Raw genomic sequence first — 24,498 nt, 5'->3', positions numbered from 1 at the left:
TTGCTCTGGGCCTGCAGGTGAAGCTGAACGTCAAGGCAGAAGGGTGTGGGGGAAACAGGAAGTAGAGAGAGCACAAGGCAACCAGAGACAAAATATAAACCCTAAGAGGAAGCCCCCAGTGTCCTACCTCCCGCAGCCACACCCCACCTGCCTATAGTTAACACCCAGCAGCAGTCCTTGCAAATTATTCCATCAAATGGATAAACTCACTGATGAGGTTACAGTTGTTGCGATCTAATCATTTCACCTCTGGAAGTGATTACATTGGATATTATACTTCCAATACATGAGCTTGGTGAGGGACGTTGTACCCAAACCACAACGACATACCTGGTTTCACTTCTTAGATGTTAGACATCATCCAGTGGCACCTAATTCTTTACACTGGCCACAAGCAGAGATGACAAACTCTTTCAGCAGCCCAAATTTGACACCACGTTCGTTGAACTTGATAGATACCGAGGGATTTTTTAAGCGGAATTCGAATGCTTTTTGCTTATCAACGGTCCCATTTTCCCGCTATTGCCACAGATTCGCTAATGTCCTTGAATTATGGAAGATGGTTTGTGATTTATACATTTCGCCCTTCTGAACTGTCCTTCTATTTCCTTCCTCATACGATCACCTTTCTGGCAAATGTAAGATCTTTTAACGGCAAAAAAGAAATTATCATTGCATTTCTTCCCTTGCCCGGCTACCAAATCAAGAGCTCCTTCCTAGCTAGTCAGGATCCTTCAAGAGTAGGAACTAATTTTATAGTTCTGGCTGCTTTTTGCACCTCCAAACGCAAGAGGGCGACAAAACCCAGGCTGTGCATAGGCGTTCCATGACGGCCGCTCCCGACGCGACGTCTTTACGTAGACGTTGGGGGCGGGGCCGCTGTGCGCGGTGACTGGCGGCGGCACTGGCGGCAGCTGGAGGCGTAATAGTTCGGGTCGTGGGTTTGGAGAAGTTCCGAGGCGGCGGTGGCGCCGGCGGCGACTTCGACAGCAGGAGCGGGCCCTGGGCTTGTCGCTCACCATGCCGACGGTGGAGGAGCTTTACCGCAACTATGGCATCCTAGCCGATGCCACGGAGCAAGTGGGCCAGGTGAGTCCCGGAGCGGCCTGCAGGGCCCGGAGCTCCGCGGCCTCTCTATAGCGCTGCCCGCCGCGCTTCCCGGGCCGGGCGGGGCTGCGGCTGCCCTGCCGCGGGCTCCCGGCCGCGCTGGGCTGTTTCGTCGGCGTGGACACTCCCTGGCAGTGTAGACTCCGGCTTCCCCCGGGAGAGCGGTCCCCCGGGTCCCAGGCTTCCTTGCCGCCCTCAGCCTGCCTTTCTCCCCGTGGCGATTCCCAGCTCAGCCCCTTCAGGCTCACGTTCATCCTCTTTGCCCTGTAGATAGTCCTCTTAACTCTTTCTCCTCCGTTTCGGTAGAACTTAGCCTTTCAAAGATTAGGCTTAAAGTTTTCAAGAGGCCAAAACATAATCTTTTTGGAGGCAAAAGTTACTATTAATTTAGGGAAAGTGTTTAAGATATCAAAACTTGTAAAAAAAAAAAAAAAAGACAGAAAAGGGTCCTTTCGACTAGACTTTAATGAGGACCCAAGGATTCATTCACTCAGTATCTGTTTTGAGTGTCTGCCGCGCACTAGGCTGTGCTGGGCGTCGGAGGTACACATGGAAAAGATTTGTGTTCTTCCGAGAAGTGCATTTAGTGAGGGAGACTAGTGACCCAAGTAAATAAGAAAGATGAATTCAGTTTTGTTTTAAACGAAGAAAGTAACACAGAACCGTGTAATGGCAATATCTTTAGAGGGGAAGGATGCAACTCTTAATAGAGTCCTCTGGCAAGGGCTCTCTGCAGCGTTTGCCCCAGGCACGTGGTTTAGTTTTCAACTACTGTAGAACATTGAACTGTTGACAAGTAGCCGGGTGGGTATATTCTTGGGAACAAGGATCAGGCTGTCCTGGAGGTAAACTTGATTGTTTTAGAAATCCCATGTCTTATCTTTTCAATGCTAGAACCTTTTGTGCTTCTGCTTACACATCCCATAGAGTAGAAGGTGGACGATCTTAGAAAGTCTAATAACAATAGCAGAGCATTGACAGTACACTTCGCGTCCTTTTCTTGGATGTGTGTAGTTCAAGTAGATCCTTCCTAAGCTGAGCAAAACAAACAAAAATATTATGTTGGGACCTTCTTGTAGCTTAACCTGGAATTGTGACTATACCAACTTCAAGTGCTAAATGATTTTCCTTCCCTACTTTATTTCCATTTTTGTAGGGAATTTCGCTATTGTCTGTTAGAAATGTGTACTGACACTGTTATAAACGTATATAGAGTTTGCTAGGTTAAGGAGGAGTTTTCTATTAAGACAAGATGAGGAAAACTATGGTTATGGCTTGAATTTGTTGTTCCTAGAAAGAACTAGCAGTGAAGAATTCTCAATCCTTATATAATTTGTCTAGGCTTGATTGGGGAAGATTGTAGCAAATTAAGCTGCATAAATTTGACTTTGTTGCACATCAGCAAAAGGGGATGAGGTGGAGACTAGCACAGTGATTCTCACTGCTTTGCAGATGGTGTTTTCCTGAAGGGATTTGAGAAATCATATTTGGAAAACTTTGAAACTATATACATAGAGCTGTCTCATTCTTCACCTTCATTTTTGGTGGAGTAGAAGTTGTTTAACAACTGCCAACTGGGTATATATTAGGGCAAGTGAAAACCAAGTTGGAATTTATATGTACAGGTTGAGTATCCATGTATCTGAAATTTGTGGGACCAAAAGTGTTTCAGATTTAATATTTTTTCAGATTTTAGAATGTTTGCATAGCCTGTACAGGTAGAGCATCCCAAATCCAAAGTGTTTCAAAATTGAAACTGTTTAAGCACCAACATGACCTGTACTATGAGAAATTAAGATTTGCTGAACTTTTCCTCTTAGGGCATCTTTAATTACAAAAGCTAAATTGAGTTGGGATCTCTGTTCAAGAGGTCAACAATGTCTTTCTCAAAGCAAAAATCTTCTATTTAGGATGAGTATGTAAGAGACAGAAGTTTGGAGGGAAAAGGAAAAGGGACCTAAGTTTTTCCGGACCTTAACAAAGCCCATGATTTCATTTATTCAGTACATTTTTTGAACACATACCACGTACTGGGCACTAGAATATAGCATATTTTCCTGTAAACAATGGCTAATCAATGCCTTCATGACACCATAATAAAAGCTATAGAGCAACTGTTTAAGGTAAAAGATCGCTGCATAATGAAGTTTAGTGGAAGTGTAGTGATTTTCCTCCAGTTCATTGAATAATGGGAGAATGGAAACTACACAAACTATAATGCCTACTAACTTTGCTGTTATATAATACTATTCCCTTTTAAAGAAAATACCTAAAGCTGCTCACCAAAAAAGATAGTGAGTTTCAGGATATTGCTTAAAATTTTGACTAACAAAGGCCAGAGCAGATTTGATGGAATAGACACCATTAAATATTTGAATTTAGGAGATTTACCATCCAGACTTAAGTTTCCTGGCAGATTCTTATCTGGACACATTTCTGAGACTGTATATGAGTTTGTGTTTAAGTTTGTCATTCCTTTTGACTTTTTTGATTTTCAGCCTTTGCCAGAGAGGTGAGCACACAAGTTGCTCAGATTGCTGCCACCCCCTCCCCAACTATTGTCAACGTTTCTTGGAGAGTGTGCCCTCGAAATGTATAAGGAAAGCACAAGTCCTCTGAGGTTTCATCAACCACTTTCTCTCAAGGAGATCATATCTTTCTGTTTTTGAACCTCCTTGGCACTGTTCGTATTTATTAATAGTACTTCAGGTTTGTTTATTTTATTTCATGTGTGGACTTTCCTTATTCCTGTACTGAGTTATAAAGTTTGGAGGTTGAGTTAAATCTATTTATTTATTTATTTACTTTTGCTTCTCTGGAGAGAGGGAGGGAAGGAGGGCATACATAAATCGTGGATCAAATTGTACATTACTTTTTACTGTAAAGTATCTTAGAGGTTTCTTTAAATTAGATATTAAAAAGCTGCCAATATATGCATCTTTAGAAATGTATTGAAGTATTTGCAGTTACAACTTGTTGGGATTACAGATTTATCTAACTGAAATATATCACTGTGTTGGAAGGGGAAAAATAATCAGTGCTGTGTATTTGGAATATTTTCTTGTAGTAACATTCTACTTGTCACTAAGTCAGTGTGATTACTGAGAACTTCATGTTCATTTGTTTCCTACTTTGAGAACCACAAGTAATAACTACTGTACTTTACAGAGATTCGGTTTAAAAAAAAAAAAAACAGTATTTTCCCTGTGCCGTAGTGCTGTAATTAGGAGAAAATCATTCCAAGAACTGACAAGAAAGAACACACTTTATTTTGCATTATATAAAGGGTAATTGGTTGAAGTCTTTGTTAGTAATAATCACTAAACTGTTTGATGAAACTAAGACCCACAGATGGTAGAAATTTTGGAATCTGGTTTGAATGTGTTGAAACATTAACTTCCCAAAGGTTCTACTGTGTCCCATTTGAAATGTCTGCATGGGGCCTATATTTAGGGCTTAAATTTTACCTTTGAAGGTCCTAGATTTGAGAAGCACTTTCCCCTTTTTTGTTAAATAAGCTCTCAGAACATAAATTTGAAAGAGTCCAACTAAAGACGGTAGGTGTTAGGCAAAGATCTTGACTACAGAGCCCAGCAGAACTGTGTTTGGGTGCTAAATCTGTTCAACTTGCTGCATGGCCCTGGACAAATTATTTCACTTATGTGAGCCTCAGTTTTCGCACCAGAAAAATAAAGATGGTAGTAGCAAAACATGTTGTAAGGAATGTAGACAAAGTATCACTCTGTCCCTGATTGACCTTCTTCAAATCCTGCTAATGATTCCGTTTTATTTGATTCCAGTTTTTTTTCCTTGGCATGGGGAAGGTTGCTATAAGCAGTTTTTTTCATAATTTTAGACAGTGTAAGGTGTTTCTTCACATAACTTCAAAAGCAAAGCTTTAATTTTGAGTTAAAGAAAATTAGATTTGTGGTTCTCTGCAAAACGTAGGGATGTCAGAACTGTTCACAACTGATTTTTTGAAGCCTCTCTAGGAGCTATGAGACAAACCACAGGAATGTGAAATGGTAGAAAAATCAGCTGTGATATTTTAAACCATTGCACCGAAAAATATGTAATAACTCCTAAAGACTGATGTCAGCATTTCATGAGGAAGCTAACTTTTTTCAGAAATTTCTTATTTAAGAATTGGTGTTCTATTTAGTATATTGATAACTTTACACTCTATTTTTTTCTGTTCAACATAGTATTGTCCATGAAAAAAAAAGAACTGTCATAAAATATTTTGATGACTTTACAGTTTATTGGATATTTGTTAATGGTCCCCTCTTGATTGCGTGACGTAAGCTCACATGACTAAAGCACTGAGAGCATCCCTTATGCAGTGTAAATGCACACTACGTTATGGGCAGTATTTGGTATCAAGATAATGATTCTTAAGGACTTTTTTCATTTATTAAAAGTTTTATTCAGATATCCACACAAAAGAAGTATGTATGGTCTCATTCTGTATTCATCTATGTTACTCGCCAGCTTGACCAATGCCATTTAATAAGAGGACTGGTTTAGAGGCAGCTGTATAGCAAGGATTAGGAACTTGTTGAGTCTTCCCTCTTAGAGTACTTAAGAATTCTTTTTAAAGGAAACAAACGAGCTTTGAATGTATTATTATTCTAATGTGTGACTTTAGACTCTGTCTGAATCCAAATGTGGCTGGATTTATAGAATAAATTGTTACCACTATCCTATCCTAAGAGATGAGATAAAATTAAACTGTACTTCCTAATCTTCCTGGGATTGCTTAATTTCAGAAATGTATTCCCTCTACTTTCTTCAAAGTACTAATTGGAAAGAGGGGTACACTTTTATTATTAAATGTAATGCAATTTTTTGAAAATTCTGTGGTGTTCATTACCATTTTTAAGCATCATATGGTCACAAAGCTAAAGTTAATGATCTCTAAAATGAAAAAAATGTTAGTAGATTAACAAACTTTTTTGCTTTTTCCACTTAAAATTAGAATCGTCTTTCTCTCTTCCCTAACTGACAAATAAAATGGAGGTGTGGGTGAAGAGGAAACAAGGTGGAAAAATAGGTGTCTGATTCAAGCAGTAAAACTCCAAAAATAAGTTTTATTTCTTATCCTCTAAAAATTTAAAGCAGACCTGAACATGTTTGTTAAAGTCATACTTAGATTCCTATCCTTCAAACTTATACTTCTTTTCTGTTTCATTCTTTCTTTCAGCATAAAGATGCCTATCAAGTGATATTGGATGGCGTGAAAGGCGGTACAAAGGAAAAACGATTAGCAGCTCAGTTTATTCCTAAATTCTTTAAGCATTTTCCAGAATTGGCTGATTCTGCTATCAATGCACAGTTAGACCTCTGTGAGGATGAAGATGTATCAGTAAGTTTATGATTGACTCTTTCCAACAATCTTTCAAATGTTTTTGGAGTAGTAAAATCATAGTTATCATATCAATGCATAATAAAATATCACAGCATCTCCTGGCATTGCACTGCACCTAGGCTTAAATCTACATTTGAGAAAATATATTAGCTCTTTCACCACCTTTTTTTTGTGAAAAATGCATGGAATCACAAAATGGCTTGTTTTATGTGTCCCATTATTCACTGTTAAAAATGGGTTGTGGCTCACATCGTTCTTGTATATTGTTATTCATTGTGCTATAAAATTAGACTGTTAATTAATACAGTTTTAACACCCTTATATGTTTTTCATGGCCACTGTAATAATTATATATGATTACTAGAATAAGAGGAAATCATTTCTCCCTGGAATAGAATTAACTGTTAGCATTTCTGGCTGCTGATAATAGGTTTCTAAGAATTTTCAACTATTATCTCCTGGCTTTTCAAATGAAATCAATGAATCAGACGTTTCATACAGAGTTTGCTGGATGTAAACCCTGTGTGATTTTTAATGTAAAGCCTGATACGTTAAAATCAGTATTTGGAATTGATCTTAACCACATGTGCTGAATAAGTAGTCAATTTTGAAATTCTAAAATAGAGAATTCCTGAATATGACATTGCCACAGAAACTATTTTAAAGAAAGACTGTATTATATGCCCAAAGATAGTGAAAACCCAACAGTTGGATATAAACATTTGTTTGTAATCTCATATCCAGTCTCAGGTATTATATTTAACATCCTTACCACTATATTTTGTGTGACATATTCTGTAAAATTTGAATATTAATTTGGAGCAGAGTGGCTCAAGCACAGTGCTACTCACCTGTCATTTCCACCCCCTTAGAACATTGAGGCAGGAGAACTGCTTGAGCCCAGAAGATGCTAGCCTGGTCAATATAGTGAGACTTTTTCTTTTAAAAAAAAAATGGAGCAAATTATTTTTCAAATTGCTAACAATCTCATGTTTTATATTTTAAAAACTAGTCCTAATAAGGTTGCTCTGTAGTTCAGTTTTCTTAAAAAGCTGAGTTTGTTGTTTTTAATGATGACAGCATTTGGTTAATTTTCTGTTTGAAATCATGCCCAGATTCGACGCCAAGCAATTAAAGAGCTGCCTCAATTTGCCACAGGAGAAAATCTTCCCCGAGTGGCAGATATACTAACCCAACTTTTGCAGACAGGTAATACATTTTATTACCTTTTTATACAACTTCTGTTTGAAATAGTGACTGTTTTGCTTTCTATGCTTGGGTGGGGTGCCAAAGGTCCTACTTCAGAGGTTAAACTTCAGTAATTTGAAATTTCGTGACTTGTGATTATGTAATTTTTATTTTATTGTGTTTGGGAGGGCCTTGGGGATTGAACCCAGGGACTCACTCAGCAAACTATCACTGGCCTATGTCCTCAGCCCCTAATATGTAATTCTTGGTGATTTGTTTTTAATTCTGATTACAGAGGTGTAAAGACTGAATTCTCTTGGGAATTTTGATGCATTGTAATTTTACCCCCAGTTTCCTATAGTTCAATAATTGTACCATCTTAACATAGAAGTTTTCTAGGCATGCCAGATCAGGTTCTCTGTCCTTATAAGGAAGATGCGTCTTTGGGGTACTTGAGGTAATTGCTTAGCTATAAGTTTGCTGTTAATGTAATCTGTAAAAATATGTTGAAGGCTAAATTTGAAAATGAAACAAATGGTATTTAAAATATATTTCATTGTGCTGCTGTTTTCTCTATCCAGATGACTCTGCAGAATTTAACTTGGTAAACAATGCCCTGTTAAGTATATTTAAGATGGATGCAAAAGGTAAGGCCAGTTTTTACTCTGAATTGTGCTTGATGGCTTATGAAATTAGCTTGGTTAAGGACACATTTTGGTGTTTATCCAGAGACTGTTGTATAAAAATTGCAGGTATTCTTTAAAAAAAAAGATCTTTAAGTCAAGATGTTTGTGACTAGAAAAATACAGTAGAAATAGTTGCCAAAACAAATCATACTTCTCCTTTGGAATTCTGTTGGAAAAAACTCCTTTTGTACTTTATAGAAATTCTTCCAAAATACTTGTTATTATTCATGATAAAAAAGAAAAGTCATCCTTGAGCTGATTCTAGCCAAGAACAAAATGTGTGTAGATTACTCCTGTATTGCGGCTATAGAAATTTCAAACTAACTTTTAACCAATATTGATGGTATCCATGATGTTCTGTTTGAAAATAAGTACTGTACATTGAGTTACATTTATAACTTCTTTACAGTATACATTGACTTGCTGCAGATAACTATTTTGTTTTGCAGGAACTTTAGGTGGCTTGTTTAGCCAAATACTTCAAGGAGAGGACATTGTTAGGGAACGAGCAATTAAATTCCTTTCTACAAAACTCAAGACTTTACCAGATGAAGTCTTAACAAAGGAAGTAGAGGAGCTTATCTTAACCGAGTCTAAAAAGGTAAGCTGCTGTCATCATTGATTAGAAATTCTCTAAAGCAGTATAACAATTTCTAAATTGGCTGTATTTGTCAGTGCTATATGTAGCTTGGAGAAAAATGATACATCTCATTAGAAACACCACAGAACTCCAAGTTTCTCTTACATGGTATTTAGCACTTGTCCACTCATAATTATAAAGTATTAATTTAAAGGGATATAAACATATTTAAATCCTTCCTGGTGTTGTCCTCGAAATTTATCTATCTTTTAGGACTCTGTTCAGATCACCTCTTTCAGGAAACTTCCTGGTTCCTACCTCTTTCTCCCACTTAAGAAGTATATCATCATAGTATCACATTGAAATTATTTTTTCATCCTACCCCATGGCACTGTAAACTCTTACAAGAGGGTGAAACCATGCCTATGTGTCTGTGTTCCCAACATGTAGTGTAGTTATAGATGCTAAAATTGGCAAGTTTGGGAACAGTTTACTTTTTCTATATGTTCAAGAAGTTTCAGCAGTTTCTCTATAATAGCACCATTCTCTTGCTGATAAAATTTCTTCCTTGAACAAGGCATAGCTTTCCTGGAAATATCAAAATAATAGTCTGATACGGGTATGTTATGATTGTAAGCTCCTTTGTAAACACAAAGGGTTAAATCCCCTGATATGAGACTTAAAATAAGACTTGGTCTACTATTGTGTTTGCAATTACCCATAATTTTACAAATGAGGCTACTTAATTCTAGAAAACAATCTGACTTAACATCTTCCTACAGAATTTCTCGATCATTTTTGTCACTCTCTAAAGAGCCTGTTTAATGTATATTTTCTTAACCACTCTTTTTAATGCCACAGGCATACCGTATATCTGTTTATGTTCTGGGTGTGTATCTTGTGCTTTGCAGGTAACGATGTAAAATTTCCTAAGAATGAATTTTTGCCCCTTTGGAGAATGCATGGCTTACTCTGAAGCTAGAAGTTGTCCTTTCATCAGTATTTCAAACATTAATATCAAACTGACTTTAGTAACTGAAATAAATTTACCATTCTTTCAGTTTGGATCTTTCTGCCCATTCAAGTGATAAAGATATTGTTACTCTGAATTGTCTTTTTCCAGGTCTTGGAAGATGTGACTGGTGAAGAATTTGTTCTGTTCATGAAGATACTATCTGGATTAAAAAGCTTACAGACAGTGAGTGGAAGACAGCAGTTGGTCGAGCTGGTGGCTGAACAGGCTGACCTAGAACAGACCTTCAACCCCTCGGATCCTGACTGTGTGGACAGGCTCTTACAGTGCACGCGGCAGGCAGTACCCCTCTTCTCTGTGAGCACTTTGTTTTACATAGCTGGTATTTTGATTGCTCTATTACCTGTGTATATTTCTATAGATATTCACTTGAACACTCTTCTCAGACCTTTCCATAAAAGCACTCATAACACACTGGGGTGAATACTTTACGAAGGCCAGCATGGGGTTTGTGAGAAACAAAAGCAGGAAGAAATTTCATTAAGGCCTTGCTTTTTAAGTCATGCAGATTTTGCATTCTGCCTCTAGCTTTGTGTTTTCCCTGGCCATGGGTCTTCTGGGATATGTGTATCTTAGTTTGAAACACACAAGTTTAAGAAAGGGTCTGCCCTTTTTAGAAATATGTTGTCTGAAAATGCAACACTAACCCTCCTGAATTTGACCTGAAATTGATTTACTTCTTTGATGGAAGAGTTCAAAGAGTTATAGATGCCCCAGTGCTGCAGTAAAGTGTACATTGTTCACTGATGTTATTTCTGGGGTACCCTAGGGCATGTGTTATATTTTATTTTTAGTTGCAGTACTGATGCCGTAGTGCTTAGCTAACACTTTTGAATCACGTTCTACTGTAATATTTGAGAAAGTATTTTTCCTTTTTTTTTTTTTTTTTTTTTTTTGACAACAATATTCTTTGGATTTTTATACAGAAAAATGTCCATTCCACAAGATTCGTGACTTATTTCTGTGAGCAAGTTCTCCCTAACCTCAGTACATTGACTACCCCTGTGGAGGGTCTGGATATACAGTTAGAGGTAAGAGAAAAGTCCTGCTTTCTGCACTGAAAAGGCAAAAATATAGCCTTGTATTTTAACAAATATGTAACTACTAACTTAGATCTGATTTCTAAGGGAGTAATTTAAATGTCTGGTAATGGCTAGCCAGTGATTTCCTAGGCCAGGATTAATTGCATAGAAATGATTTATGGGTTCAATTATAGTTTTCTGCAATGGAAAAGCACTGCCTAAAGATTGCATCATAGTCCTTGGAATCCTTAATATTTTTAAATAACACATGACAATTTCTATCTCTATACCTAACTGATAGAACCAGATTTACTAGATTAACAAAATATCCTTAACTTCTGATCAATGGAATTAACTATTTTCCTGCCTTTTATCTTAACTGTAGTATACATACACATTTTTTTTACAGCATCTTTAATAATTTACATTTATTTATATGTATCTCCCTACATGTCACCTGATTCATCTCTGAATCCCCAGAATCTAGTACAGAGCCTGATTCTGAAGAACACCTATCTGGGACAGCAAAGTCTCACTATGCAGTGACGCCATAGTTTACTTCAGATGTTCTGGGCTAGGCTCCTCAGGTTGGGACTGATTAAGGAAGGGACAGACATTTAGAATATTGGCAACTACCAATATTTTGAGTTACTATCTAGAGACAAAGAGTAATAGTAAATGAAGCCCACCTTAAATGCTAGTAAATAATTCTTTGCTATTAAAAGTTCTAAGTGTCTTTTTATAGTAAAAGCTAAGTTTGTTAACATTTATTTTTATATTATAATTGATATTATCATTATTTACCTACATCAGAAAGTGTGCATATACTTTTCTGTATTTTTAGATACATTAGGAATCATGAGACTTGGGTTTTAGAGCTCTCTGCCATTCATATACATTGTTACTTACTATGTCACATAATTTCTGACCTTCACTTTCCTCAACAGTAAAAAGTAGGACTGCATTTCTAAGATTTTTTTCACAGTTCAAACATGAAGATTCTATAAAAGCATAATAGAAAACAAACAAGTCTTCAAGAGTTTTCTAGAATTACTCTGATTTTACCATCCTCACTCACTAAAAAAATAATAATAGTAAATTGTGTGTTTTAGGTATTAAAATTGTTGGCGGAGATGAGTTCATTTTGTGGTGATATGGAGAAGCTAGAAACAAATTTAAGAAAACTATTTGATAAGTTGTTGGTAAGAACTTTTGTTATCTTTTGGTATAGTCAATAAATAGCTTTAAAGACTAATTTAGTATTAATTGATGACAGAGAACCAGCTTTTGAAATTTAGACTAGGTAATAATTCTATTAAGTATTAGCTGGTCAGGCAAATTTTGTCCACTTTTTTTAAAAGTCTGTTTTCATCTTGGTATTTCTTCTGTTGTTGATGCTTTGCATAATGTTATACAGAATTTAGATAGTAGATCTTTCTCTTGTTCATATCAAAATATCTTTTTATGAAAGAAATTAGCAACTCTTCCAATTGTGCTAAATAGTCTCAAAACTAAAGTTAGCATTGCAAAGAATCATTTGTTCCAGGCCACCAACTAGGTTGCATCCTGAGGCAAAGTAACTTTAGCAACCAGAAAATAAAGTCTGTCATTTAAGTTATAATTGTGGAGAAAATAGACCATCTGATAAAAATCACTATCAGCATCACTGAATGATTTTCTTGTTTGACGGGAGCAGTTGTATAACTGGTAAAATGATTAACCATAGGCCCTTGGCATGAATTGAGTCATCCACCGTCTGCTGTTCTTCCAGACCTGCAATACCTACTGAAGTGTAATAGCACTGATATTGAATGCCTTTGGTCATATTTTCAATGTAAAGATAATCAATACCTAAAACAGGATGGACTCATGTTCTCAAAAAAATTTTGGAGTCCCTAAGAGCATCAACTTTTGATCTCAACTCAGATCGAATCCTGACTCTTAACTTTAATTCCTTTGTTTGTTTAAGTCCTAACCTTAGCTACTTTCATTTTCATTATTAGTAGTGGCAGTTGTAACAGGTTATTAAGGAAAGCTGACGTGCTAGAGCATTGATCCAATAGGTAAAAGAAAGATCTTGCTTAAATTTCTGGTTTTGGAAGTTTTTAATATTCCATGTCTTAAAAGTATGCCTTTTAGTTACTTGAGTATTTCTTTATAATTAGCGTGTTTAGAGAGGATAGCAAATGTCTCTGTACTTTCATCTCCTAGGAATACATGCCTCTCCCTCCAGAAGAAGCAGAAAATGGGGAGAATGCTGGTAATGAAGAACCCAAGCTGCAGTTCAGTTATGTGGAATGTTTGTTGTACAGTTTTCATCAGTTGGGCCGAAAACTTCCAGATTTCTTAACAGCCAAACTGAATGCAGAAAAGCTCAAAGATTTCAAAATCAGGTGATATGATCGAGGTGGTTCAGACCTTGACAAAGGTGATAGCTATCTTGAATCTCCCTGGGTTTTGTTTTGGTTCTGCAGGAACATTTGCTCCACCCTTTACACAGTGGAACAGAGTGGAAAGTCCAAAAAATAGGCATGTATGTAAACACATGACAGCTGTGGCATAACAAATCCATTGGGGAAATGAACTTTAAAAAAAAAAAAAACTCTGGCTCTTCTGATTGGCTTTATTATTTTGAGCAGGCCCCATAACCTCTTTAACCCCCTATATTTTTCTCATCTGTTATATTTGAGTGATATAGGCCCTACCTACCTCATTAGAGATGTGGGAATTTAATGAGGCAGCGAATGTAACAGTTTTAGCAAATGCCTGGCACATAGTTGGTACTCAGTAGCCTGTAGCTGCTAGTGTTAGTAATATAGTGTTACAATAGGAATAGTGCTAAAAAAAATCAACATAAGTAGTTTTCATCAAGACAGTTTGTTTTGGATCATCCTGTTAACAAAATTCACATCTTAAATTTTGAAATGTGGAGCCACAGTGTCACCTTTACTGTCCTCTGTTGTGCCTGAGGGACTGATTGAATACTTGATGAAATCCTGGATTAGAAACAGACAACCTAAGAAATTGTTCTTTAATTTATTGGTCATATGCCATTTTCTGCACTTAGTATCATTTTGCTATGGTTGAAGATTGTTTTAGAGCAAAATTGGAATGATGAATTGCTAATTAAATACTTTTTCATTTAGGCTGCAGTACTTTGCACGGGGCCTGCAGGTTTATATCAGACAACTTCGCTTGGCTCTCCAGGGTAAAACAGGCGAGGCCTTAAAAACAGAAGAGGTAAGAATTTTGACTCAATGTCTCATTAACTGCTAATTCCATAACAAACTGACTAGGTTTGTGTTGAGATTTTAGGTTTCCCTGATCTTGCCTAATTTAATCAGTCTTCATCCTAGTCCTAATGGAGTACTTGAAACTTCCATTCTGTCTTCCTATAACTTAAAATGATTTCTTCTAAAAAAAAAAAAAACTCCTGTTTCTATCCTTTATACATTTTCCAGGTATATTATGGATGACACTTTAATAATGTTCTAACCTTTTGAGGGAATATATGATTTATTTTCTTTGCCACCTTTGTACTTTTGTAGTCAAGAAATAGGAATAAGCATTATCTAGATTTAAACCAAGGAGTTCTCTAACCGTAGAAATGATTCTGAAAGAGAAGTTTTAATTATTGTAGTTCTGTGTCAGAATGGAATATGTACATAGAAGCTAATGGCATTTTAATTTAAATTTGTTTTCACTTTGCAGAATAAGATTAAAGTTGTTGCATTGAAAATAACGAACAATATCAATGTTTTAATCAAGGTAAGTCTTTCTTTTCTTACATAACCCTCCCAGCTAGCTAGAAAGACAGTGCAAGGTTTTCCATGGTTTTTTAAACCTGTAATGGTAGTGTTTAACAAAAGATGCCATTTCTTCCTCAATATTTGGCTTTTTGAAGCTTTATACTTTTTTAATACCAAGTGGCATTTTTTCAGCTATCATAAAATCACACATTATTTACTTTATTTAAAGGTTTTACAGAAGATAAGGGAGGCATGCAAATCTCCTCTGGCTCAAAGCATTGCAGCAGATAGATTTAGACTCAGAAATTTCCATGACTTTAAGTTGTATGCTGTTGGATCCTTTTGCATAGCCAGCAAAACTTCATATGGCTTACTCTGAGAAAGGACATGTGCTCTATAGCACATGAAATGTCTTCCTGTGACCTTTTTTGTAATCTTGTCCGCATAATAAATTCAGAACTTTTTGCACTGTATGGTAGGGCACACCTTATCTTTAAGCCATAATTACTCTACAGGTCTGTTCACTCTTCCATACTTATAATACTTATAATATCTAGAGCATGGAGAATACTAGTTAGTGTGTCTTAAAGCTAATTTGGTAAAATCCTAGGGAGTAATTATTTTTTCTCAAGAGAGGGAAGCATTTCAGAGAAAGTGAAAGTAAATTAGACAGTGAGGAGTGTGTGTGTTATTGCCAAGTAGAAAAGTGAAAAGGCATTGAAAACAGAAGAGGTAAGAAGACTAGTTCACCTCTCCAAAGGAAATTTTTGTAATAGTTACTATTTATTACCACTCTTAAATATAGGTAACAATTTCACACAGTAAATTTATTTATTAAAATGCAAGTTTTGACTTTAAATTCGGCAAGTGCATGTGTGACCTAATTCGTACACATGAGAAAGTTTCATCTTCATGAAAACATAAATGATCCAGAGTAAAATGTATGGGAAAGACATGAATAGGATCAGCAGCCTGTGGTAGGATATCCTACCACAAAATCCAGAACTTTTTAAAATTGAATGGGAATGTGACACGATTGGGTTTTTGTTGTTGTTTTAGGGGAAGCACAGGAAAAATTGGTGTCCTGTGGACCATCCTTGGCATTTTCACTTTCTTTTAGTTTCCCCCTAGTGGACTCATCTTCTTCCACCACTTACCTTTTATAAATTCCCAAACTGTACCTCAGTTTCCTATTGTCATTTGAGATTTAAGATACTTAAATTAACCAGTCAAACACAAATTAATATATGAGCAAAAGGAAGTCTAATAGACAGAGGAATGAGATAGGGAAAAAGGGGAGGGAAAAGCAGGGATCATGAACTGAAGTCAGTGTCTATGTATGTGTGAATATGTCACAATGAATCCCAACGACTATGTAAACCGTAAAGCTCTAGTAAGGAAAAAAAAAGGAAACTTAAATTGAAGACACTGCATGTGGTTCCTTTTCTCAGCTAGGAACATTACTTACATACTAAATCCCTCGAGCTAGAAACTTCAAGCATTTTTTTACTCAAAGTGTGTTTTGTTGGCCAATTCACTGCATTTATCCAACATACTAGACTCAAGTTTTATGGAATTGGACATGGTGGTTTAATTAGTATACTTATTTTAAATGGGGAAAGAATGTGTACTTTTATTGAATATTACCTGTATACAAAAAAAAATTAAAGCTATTAATAAGTGTTTGTTGTTGGCTGGGATTATAGCTAAGGGGTAGAGTGCTTGCCTAGCACATGTGAAGCACAGGGTTTGATCCTCAGCACCACATAAAAATAAATAAATAAAATAAAGGTATTGTGTCCATCTACAACTAAAAAAAATATATAATGTGTTTAGCAATCCATTCATAGTTTGGAAGATAATGAGGCTAGGTTATTAAAGTTCTGAATTATTTTAACATTTAAATTCAGCAGTCATTTGCATTTCTACCACCTATTGGTAACTTGGTATTTGCCTTATAATTTTCCCTTATTGATCATTTATTTATAGATATTTAGAGGAGGAAAACATGATTAACCAGGACTTTAGTTTTGTTCTAATTTTGAGCCACTTAAAAATTTGCAAAAGCAAATGAAGATTGCACCACTGTGTTTTCCTAAACGCACCTTGGTGACTGCATTTATGCAAAAGAAAATACTTATCTGTTGACTTTGTTTATTAAAATTGGTAGGTACTGTTTTATCTGAACCTTGAAATGATACTTTAAAATTAGTTTCATTCTAAGTGATGTGCACAAAATTACATAGTGGGGCAATTGGTGTGATTTGGAAACAAAATTGTCCCTGTTTACATCTGTTTTGCAATTTTAATCACCAGCACAAGAAGGATAAATCAAAGCTTCCTTCATTTAATCCCCTGCTCTTTTTCTTTTTTTGGTGGTGGTGCTGGATATTGAACCCAGGGCCTCACACAGCCTTTAAAACGTGTCTTCCTGCTTCCTACCATCGCCACAGCTCCCTGCTACCAACAGAAACACTAGAAATTTTGTCTAATATTCTCTCTTCTCAGGATCTCTTCCATATTCCTCCTTCATATAAGAGCACAGTAACATTATCCTGGAAACCTGTACAGAAGGTTGAGATTGGGTAAGTAATATCTTTACAAGGGATTTGAGGGTTATCAAAATCTGAGTTCACTTGTTGCTTTACCATACAAAAGGGTACATTATCTAGTTTGGGGATTCTCAAGAAAATGTTAAAATATTACTATTAGAAAGCATAGTTTCAAATATGAAATCTGATTCTAGTATTTGTAAAATTAACTGGTCAAATACAACTCTGGCCTTGTTTATATTCCTAGAGCATAACTAGACTTTTCTAAGTTTCAAAAAATGAGTTACTTGCATGTAAGTCTAAGCAGTTACACATTCAGGGTTATGTTATAGCCTAATAAATGCCCTTTGACAACGTATAATCAAGCCACAGACTGATTTGATGATGTGGAGCATTATTTCTTCTTTTTCTGATGGGACTGTCCTCTTGAGTTTTACAGCAGATATGCTGTTATAAACATATAGGTGATTTCTGGCATAACAATGTTTTTAATTACTGCTCTTCTATTACAGGCAAAAGAGAGCCAACGAAGATACAACCTCAGGTTCACCACCCAAGAAATCTCCAGCAGGACCAAAAAGGGATGCCAGGCAGATTTATAACCCCCCCAGTGGGAAATATAGCAGCAATTTGGGCAACTTTAATTATGGTGAGCGTTTCCGTTTGGGTACAAGTAGTATGAGAGATTAGGCAGAAACTGAATTGTACTTAATTTTAGTTATTAATTATACATCATATCTGTTAGGTGACTCTTCTGAGCTAGCTTAAGAACGAAAGTTGTTGGGAAAACAATTTCTTCCATTCCTTTCTAACTTTTCCTTATGGGCTCACTGAGTTGAGCATGCAACACTTAAGCACTTAAATAAAAATATGCTTCATGTATTCAGAGGAAACAACAGAAATGAAAGAAAGTTGGCATGAACCATCCAGGCCTTGCTTTCCCAGTTCTAGCTTCCAGGCAGAACATTCTGGGATGAGGGGTATAGCTCAGTGGAAAAATACAAGCTCCTTCAGGGACGAGTGTAGCTTCTAGCCGTTTGGGGATCTTGTCTGCCTTTTTCTTGTTCAAAGGGATGTCTTGAAAGTAGAGTCACATATTCAAGCATCATCTGATAGGGAAGATGTGTTCTATTGCAATCTCTCCCTTTGCCCAGAGTGTGTCTTTCTGTCATTGCTTCCCACACCTTGGCTAGGAGAGCTTTCCCTAGTCCATTCTCTCCTAAGGCTGTGAAATCAAAAGTAAAGTTTCTCTCTCATTTGTTTCTTTCTTCATGGATCTTTTTTTAAAAGAATGGACAAAAATACCAGTTTAGCTGCTTATCTTGCTTAGGTAGACAAAGCAATACCAGCAACTTAACATGCTTGTGGTTGTTCTTGACCGCCAGTCAATTAATTTTGCAGTATTAGAGTACATCCTGAACCATATACTCTTTGTTTCCAAGTGAGGTAGACAGAGAATAACTTCTACTCCAGTCAGCTCCTGAAGACAACTTTAGGAACTACTTCAGAACTCTACTCTCACAATAATATGTAAAATTGCATCTCTTCACCTCTTATCTGAAAAATAAGGATAACAGAGCTCTTTATCATTTTACTAATATCTTTTTTTTGCTTTATAAACAAGGTGTTTGGTTTCCATAAATTATTTCACCTTCCTAATACATTTTTAATCAAATTATTTGTAAATACACAGCCATGTTTAGTTTCCTTCCTATACACAAAGTTCCCCATTAGCCCAGAAGTAGTAAACATTCTATATTTTCTGACTTGTGTCCTTTTTCTTCAGCCTTTTTAGAATATAAGAATAATTCTTTTTTTTAATTTTTTTTTTATTGTAAACAAATGGGATACATGTTGTTTCTCTGTACATGGAGTAAAGGCATACCATTTGTGTAATCATAAATTTACATAGGGTAATGTTTGATTCATTGTTATTTTTTTCCCTTCTCCCTACCCCTCCCACCCCTCTTTTCCCTCTATACAGTCCTTCCTTCCTCCATTCTTGCCTCCCTCCCTAACCCTAACTCTAACCCTAACACTAACCCCTCCCACCCCCCATTATGTGTCATCATCCACTTATCAGCGAGATCATTCATCCTTTGGTTTTTTGAGATTGGCTTATCTCACTTAGCATGATATTCTCCAATTTCATCCATTTGCCTGCAAATGCCATAATTTTATCATTCTTTATGGCTGAGTAATATTCCATTGTATATATATACCACAGTTTCTTTATCCAATGAATAATTCTTAAAGTATAATTTTAAGCCATGCATGGTGGTGCACACCTGTAATCCCAGCTACTCAAGAGACTGAGTAGGAAGATCACAAGTTCCAGGCCAGCCTGTTGTAGAGTACTTGGCTAGCATGTGTGAGGCCCTGGGTTCAAGTCCTAGTATGCCAAAAAATAATAATTTTAACTGGAAATAGTTTTTTTAAGAATACAAAGCTGGAACCCATTGAAAATATTGTGAAAACGCAGACTGGTACTTTAGGATAAAGCCCTTCAAAACCAAGAAAATTTGATGAATTCCTACACTATAAAAAACAAATGTGTCAGTCAACCAGTATTTAAAAAACGGCATGAAGTAGTACCTTCATCCCAGTAGCTCGGGAGGCTGAGGCAGGATGATGGAGAGTTCAGAGCCAGTCTCAACAATTAAGTGAGGCCCTGTCTCACAATAAAACATTAAAAGGGCTTGGGGATATGTTGCTCAGTGGTTATGGTACCAAAAATAATAATATAATAATACCTTTATACAGTATTTAATATACTCACTAGGCGTGGCTGAACAATTGGGGGTAAACCTGTTCTTCATATGAAAATTGGAAAGGTATTCTGTAGTCTTATCTTTAGCCAATAATTTTTAAGGTGTTTATTTGGTAAGTGTGTTGATGTTGAAGAAAACACTATGAAAATGAAGATTTTATGAGCTGGAGGTATATAGCTCAGTGATAGAATGGTAAAGTGCTACAAGGTTCTAAGCATAATCCCTACCACCACCACCCAAAAAAAAAAAAAAGAAGAAGAAGAGTTGAGCACTTTAAACATATACAATAAAAATAATAATATATTTCTTAAAGATTTTATAATGAGTATGGTGAGGGGAAAATGTGCAGACATCTGATGGGCCCAAGTCTAAACATTAAAAACTGCAGGAGTTACAGCCCACCAAAAGCTGCTGTCTCCCTGAATGTAGCCATTGTCACTACATCTGTCACTGAGAGCATCATGTCCTCAGACAGACCACCTCGGTTTTTTTTTTCAGAATTGATCACTGATCGGTCAAGATATTTTGCATAGATGACATACACTTTGAAGACCAACAGTTTTTTTTTTTAATTTCATATTAAATATTGAGATTATTACAGTTTCGTTAATCAACTTTGGTAGTGACAGGCACCAAAATAAACTTTAAGTATAGGTATCTTAACATTGTCACCTTGTATGTGTTCACTAGGGTAACTAGCATTAATAACATTTTTAAATGGTTTTATGCCAATCCACATACAAAAAATGTTGGCTAAACTAGGGAAAGATCTATTTAGTTTTCTTTCTCAATTGAATTATTTCCTTCTAGGGAAAAAAGATATCAGAACATCACCCTAATAAGCAATAGTGGCAAAAAAAAAAATGGATTGATGGATTATTAAGTTGATTTAAAAGGTATTTTTCAAGCCATCAACATTGTGGATCCAAAATGTTGTAGCTCAGTGGTAGAGGACTTGCCTAGCATGTGTGGAGCACTGGGTTTGATCCTCAGCACCACATGTAAATAAATAAATAAAATTATTGTGTCCATGGACAACTAAAAAAAGACATTAATTTTTTTTGATTTTAAAAAAGATTTAAAAAAAAAAGATTTCCTTAGTGTTGCTAACAAGATTGCTAGAATGAGGAAGTTTAAAAGTGAAGGGATTTGATCTCATTTACATGCAATTAAGAAGTCCAGCTTTCCTTTTAACTTCAGTCCATTTTCACTGGAAAGACTTTTGAGGAATATTTTTCTGGGGCTGTGAAAGCAACTGACCAGTGGATCAAAGACTGTTCTCCTGTGTGAAACAAGTAACTTGGATTTTTCAGCAAAGTATATGTAATTTATACCACTAATTCAAAACACACACACACACAGAGCAAAACTTAAGGAAGTTCACACAGCTCATAAAGCAGTGAAAAGAACTCTGCCTTTACACCGATGTTTTTATGAACACAGGTGCTTTAAATATTGTGATCAAAACAAGAAATTCCCCATTTGTTAAATTTGAAAGGAACATATTTTCAGTCTAGCCTAGTTTTTAAAAAACTCATTAAAGACCAATGATTTTGTTAATTCCATATTAAGTATAGAATTTTTATGGTTTCATCAACTATCTTTGGTAGTGATAAACACCAAAATAAAGAACTAACAAGTATAATTATAACCTTTTTACCTTGAAACAGCTTAGTTAATGGGTTACATTTAATTTAGCAGGTACTATGAATGTATATGGCACTTAGATGTATATACATTTTGCAGTGTGTGCTTCAGAATAAATGTTACCCTGGTTTTAAATACAAAATGAACATTGAAATGAATAAGCAGGAAAAAAAGTTTTGCTTTTAAAGGGCCTACTGCTACTTTCAAAGGCACAAGCTGTATTTCTTCTGTTTGCTCTCCCATGAAGTCCTAGCAAGACCTAAACCCTTGTTCGCTTTTTCGTAGAGCAGAGAGGAGCCTTCAGGGGAAGTAGAGGTGGCCGAGGTTGGGGAACACGAGGAAATCGTAGTCGAGGAAGACTCTACTGAGTAAGATATCACATTCTTCAACATTGTCATGAGCTTAATATACTTAAATTCTACTATTCATTGGATTGCCGGGGATGTCCCTTTAAAGGACTGCTGCCTTCAGCTAAAAACTTAATGTTCTTTATACCTTTGTATGTATGATCTACTTTTGTAACAGACCATGGTTGTGTCCAAGGTAAAACCTCAATAATATTTTTGGATGCTTTGTCCACAATCTTGTTTTTCCAATATCATCATTATTCAGACTTCATATTGTGAATCTTTTTGCTTTTAAACATCTTGATAACTTGTTATTGAGAGCTTCTGAGTCTAAGATGTAATGAAATTCAGTTTCGTTCTGATATCTGGTGAAGATCATCAGTTTTGAAAGGTTACTGATTTTCCTCTCCCCTTAGTTTTTTGCCCAATAGATGGAGAAGAGTAATGGTCAATCTTGACATTTTTCATTGTTTTTTTTAATAAAGCTGCTAGGCAATGATGCAGCATTTTCACCTACTGTCATAAACACGAAATACTTACCAGCTTTCTTAAAATGTAGAAATGATAATACATTTTTAGGAGGAAGCAAGTTGCTTTGCACTGCTTACATTGTACTCTTCTCCATGTATTGGGATACAGCTTTGGAACGTGGGATCTTACTGTTCGAATAGAAATGTGTATGTATAATATACATTCACACATACATAAGCACATGTATGTGTACGTGTGTATATATATGCATGTCGCAAAACTGAGTACACAACAAATCAATATTTTAAATTCCAGGAACGGGTAGTCTTTGACATGGTGATTATCCTTTTGAGGCTAAATCCACTATTCACTTGTTATCTATGGTTTTACTTCCAGTAGAGAGGAATTTTGAGTCAGTTGCACTTACATGATTATTGTTATTTAAAACTAAAAATAAAGGCTGTATATTCAAAGATAAAATGTGGAGATCCCTGTTGGTGAAATACAGCCAAATGTGATGTACATATAGAATTTCACAGGATGAGATAGTATAATTTAGGATTTGGAGATTTAATAACCAGGGCTACCGAGGAAAAAATGACTTGATAACATAGTACCAATAAGTAAGGGATGCTCTCTTGGTTTGCTTTTGCCACTTTGAAGATTTTAACTTCTCAGGTTATTAGCCAAATTATTGTATAAGTTAGCTAATAGAATCTCTAGGTTAAACAACAGATGGGAGGTTTGTGGAGTGTCTAATGTCATGGGCATTTTTAATAGCATAGACCCTTCGCCCTGCATTTGAATGTTTCATATATTTTTGTTCCTCAGTTAATCTTCCCTTCCCAAGTTTGCTATTCAAATCAAATGCCACAATGACATTTCTAGTAATTTGATGTATTTTTTGAGGAATAGTTTGTGATTCCAATGCAGGTGTCTTTGTTACCATTATTTCTACACTGGGAAAAAAAGCAAAACCCCTATGTTAGAAGTACTGCATACATTTATGAGGAAAGTATTTTTTAAAAGGCTAGAATGATACAAATGAGCATTAAGAAGCTGGTCAGCTTAACTGTGGAGTGGTGGCCATAACCTAGACATTCCAAAGACTGAGCTGAACCTAAGCTCCCTTGGAATCTGAACAGACATAGGAACACTGAATTGCCATTTAAAACTAACCAGCTAGTCTGGACCTCAGACAGATCAGCCAGTGGCCTAAAGCCATTTCAAGGACAAACCCTATTGGAAATACAGCTATATAAATTTGAACATTAAGTGTACTTTTTCCTTCTCTTTTTTAAAGTATATTTGTAAACTTAAAGCTGAGCAGAAGTGACTTGCTTTCTTAAGTTTTGATACTGAGTTGACTGTGTTCCTTCCCTCACCACCTCATTGTTCTCCTTCCCATTCCTAAGGCAATAGATCAAAACTTAGGGGTTTTTTTTTCTTTCTTTTTTTTTTGTTTTGTTTTGTTTTGTTTTGTTTTTTTCTCCATAGCTCTGAATGAAAAACTTCATGCCATGAATTTTTTCTTTTGCAAGACACCTGTTTATCACCTTGTTTAAATGTAAATGTTCCCTTATGCTTTTGAAATAAATTTCCTTTTGTAATTTTGTTTTGTGTCTTGATGTGTTATAATTATAACTTCAGAATCTTGAATATTTATTAACATTCACTGATTGCTTCTCATGTCAGGCAGTGTGTTAGACCTTGAAAATATAGACAATACACTGCTGTTTGAAGGCTTGATCAAATCTTGTAAGTTATCTCATTTGGATTTGTTTTTATGCACTGTGTATCTTCTGAAAACAAGGACTTGGTTCTTTAGGTCAAAACAAAACATCAGATACCAAATCAACATGAAGTACACCATTTTCATTATAAAGGAATATGTGAAGGAAGTTGGAACTACTTTAACTATCAGTGTTTACTAAAAAGCCTTTCTGAAGTAGCACCAAGGATGTTAGAAATGCTAGA

The 24,498-nt window shown here is 35.9% G+C and overlaps 1 protein-coding gene across 2 annotated transcripts; it reads left to right on the top strand.

Annotated features, from left to right (window-relative positions):
- The first annotated feature begins 863 nt into the window (after positions 1-863).
- Positions 864-24,136, top strand: API5 (apoptosis inhibitor 5). Of its 2 annotated transcripts, none has more exons than XM_079103951.1 (14): positions 864-1,089; positions 6,311-6,472; positions 7,591-7,684; positions 8,245-8,310; positions 8,799-8,950; positions 10,053-10,259; positions 10,889-10,993; positions 12,097-12,186; positions 13,196-13,377; positions 14,131-14,224; positions 14,696-14,752; positions 17,242-17,318; positions 17,798-17,934; positions 21,994-24,136. In XM_079103951.1, the coding sequence occupies exons 1-14, from the start codon at positions 1,021-1,023 to the stop codon at positions 22,014-22,016; spliced, it is 1,515 nt and encodes a 504-aa protein (XP_078960077.1). In that variant the 5' UTR covers positions 864-1,020; the 3' UTR covers positions 22,017-24,136. The 2 variants fall into 2 exon arrangements, with proteins under 2 accessions (XP_078960077.1, XP_078960078.1); XM_079103952.1 differs by having other exon boundaries at positions 874-1,089; positions 21,989-24,136.
- Positions 24,137-24,498: the final 362 nt, after the last annotated feature.

Source organism: Sciurus vulgaris (assembly GCF_902686455.1).
Source record: "Sciurus vulgaris genome assembly, chromosome: 11".
Classification (NCBI taxonomy): Eukaryota; Metazoa; Chordata; class Mammalia; order Rodentia; family Sciuridae; genus Sciurus; species Sciurus vulgaris.
Note: the sequence above shows the minus strand (reverse complement) of the source record. Positions and strands in the feature narration are given on the sequence as shown.

Excerpts from the sequence above, each read along its gene's own strand:
- API5 (XM_079103952.1), top strand. The coding sequence starts at position 1,021 with ATGCCGACGGTGGAGGAGCTTTACCGCAACTATGGCATCCTAGCCGAT. Across the intron at positions 7,685-8,244 it reads AACCCAACTTTTGCAGACAG|ATGACTCTGCAGAATTTAAC; the intron begins GTAATACATTTT and ends TTCTCTATCCAG. Across the intron at positions 12,187-13,195 it reads AACTATTTGATAAGTTGTTG|GAATACATGCCTCTCCCTCC; the intron begins GTAAGAACTTTT and ends TTCATCTCCTAG.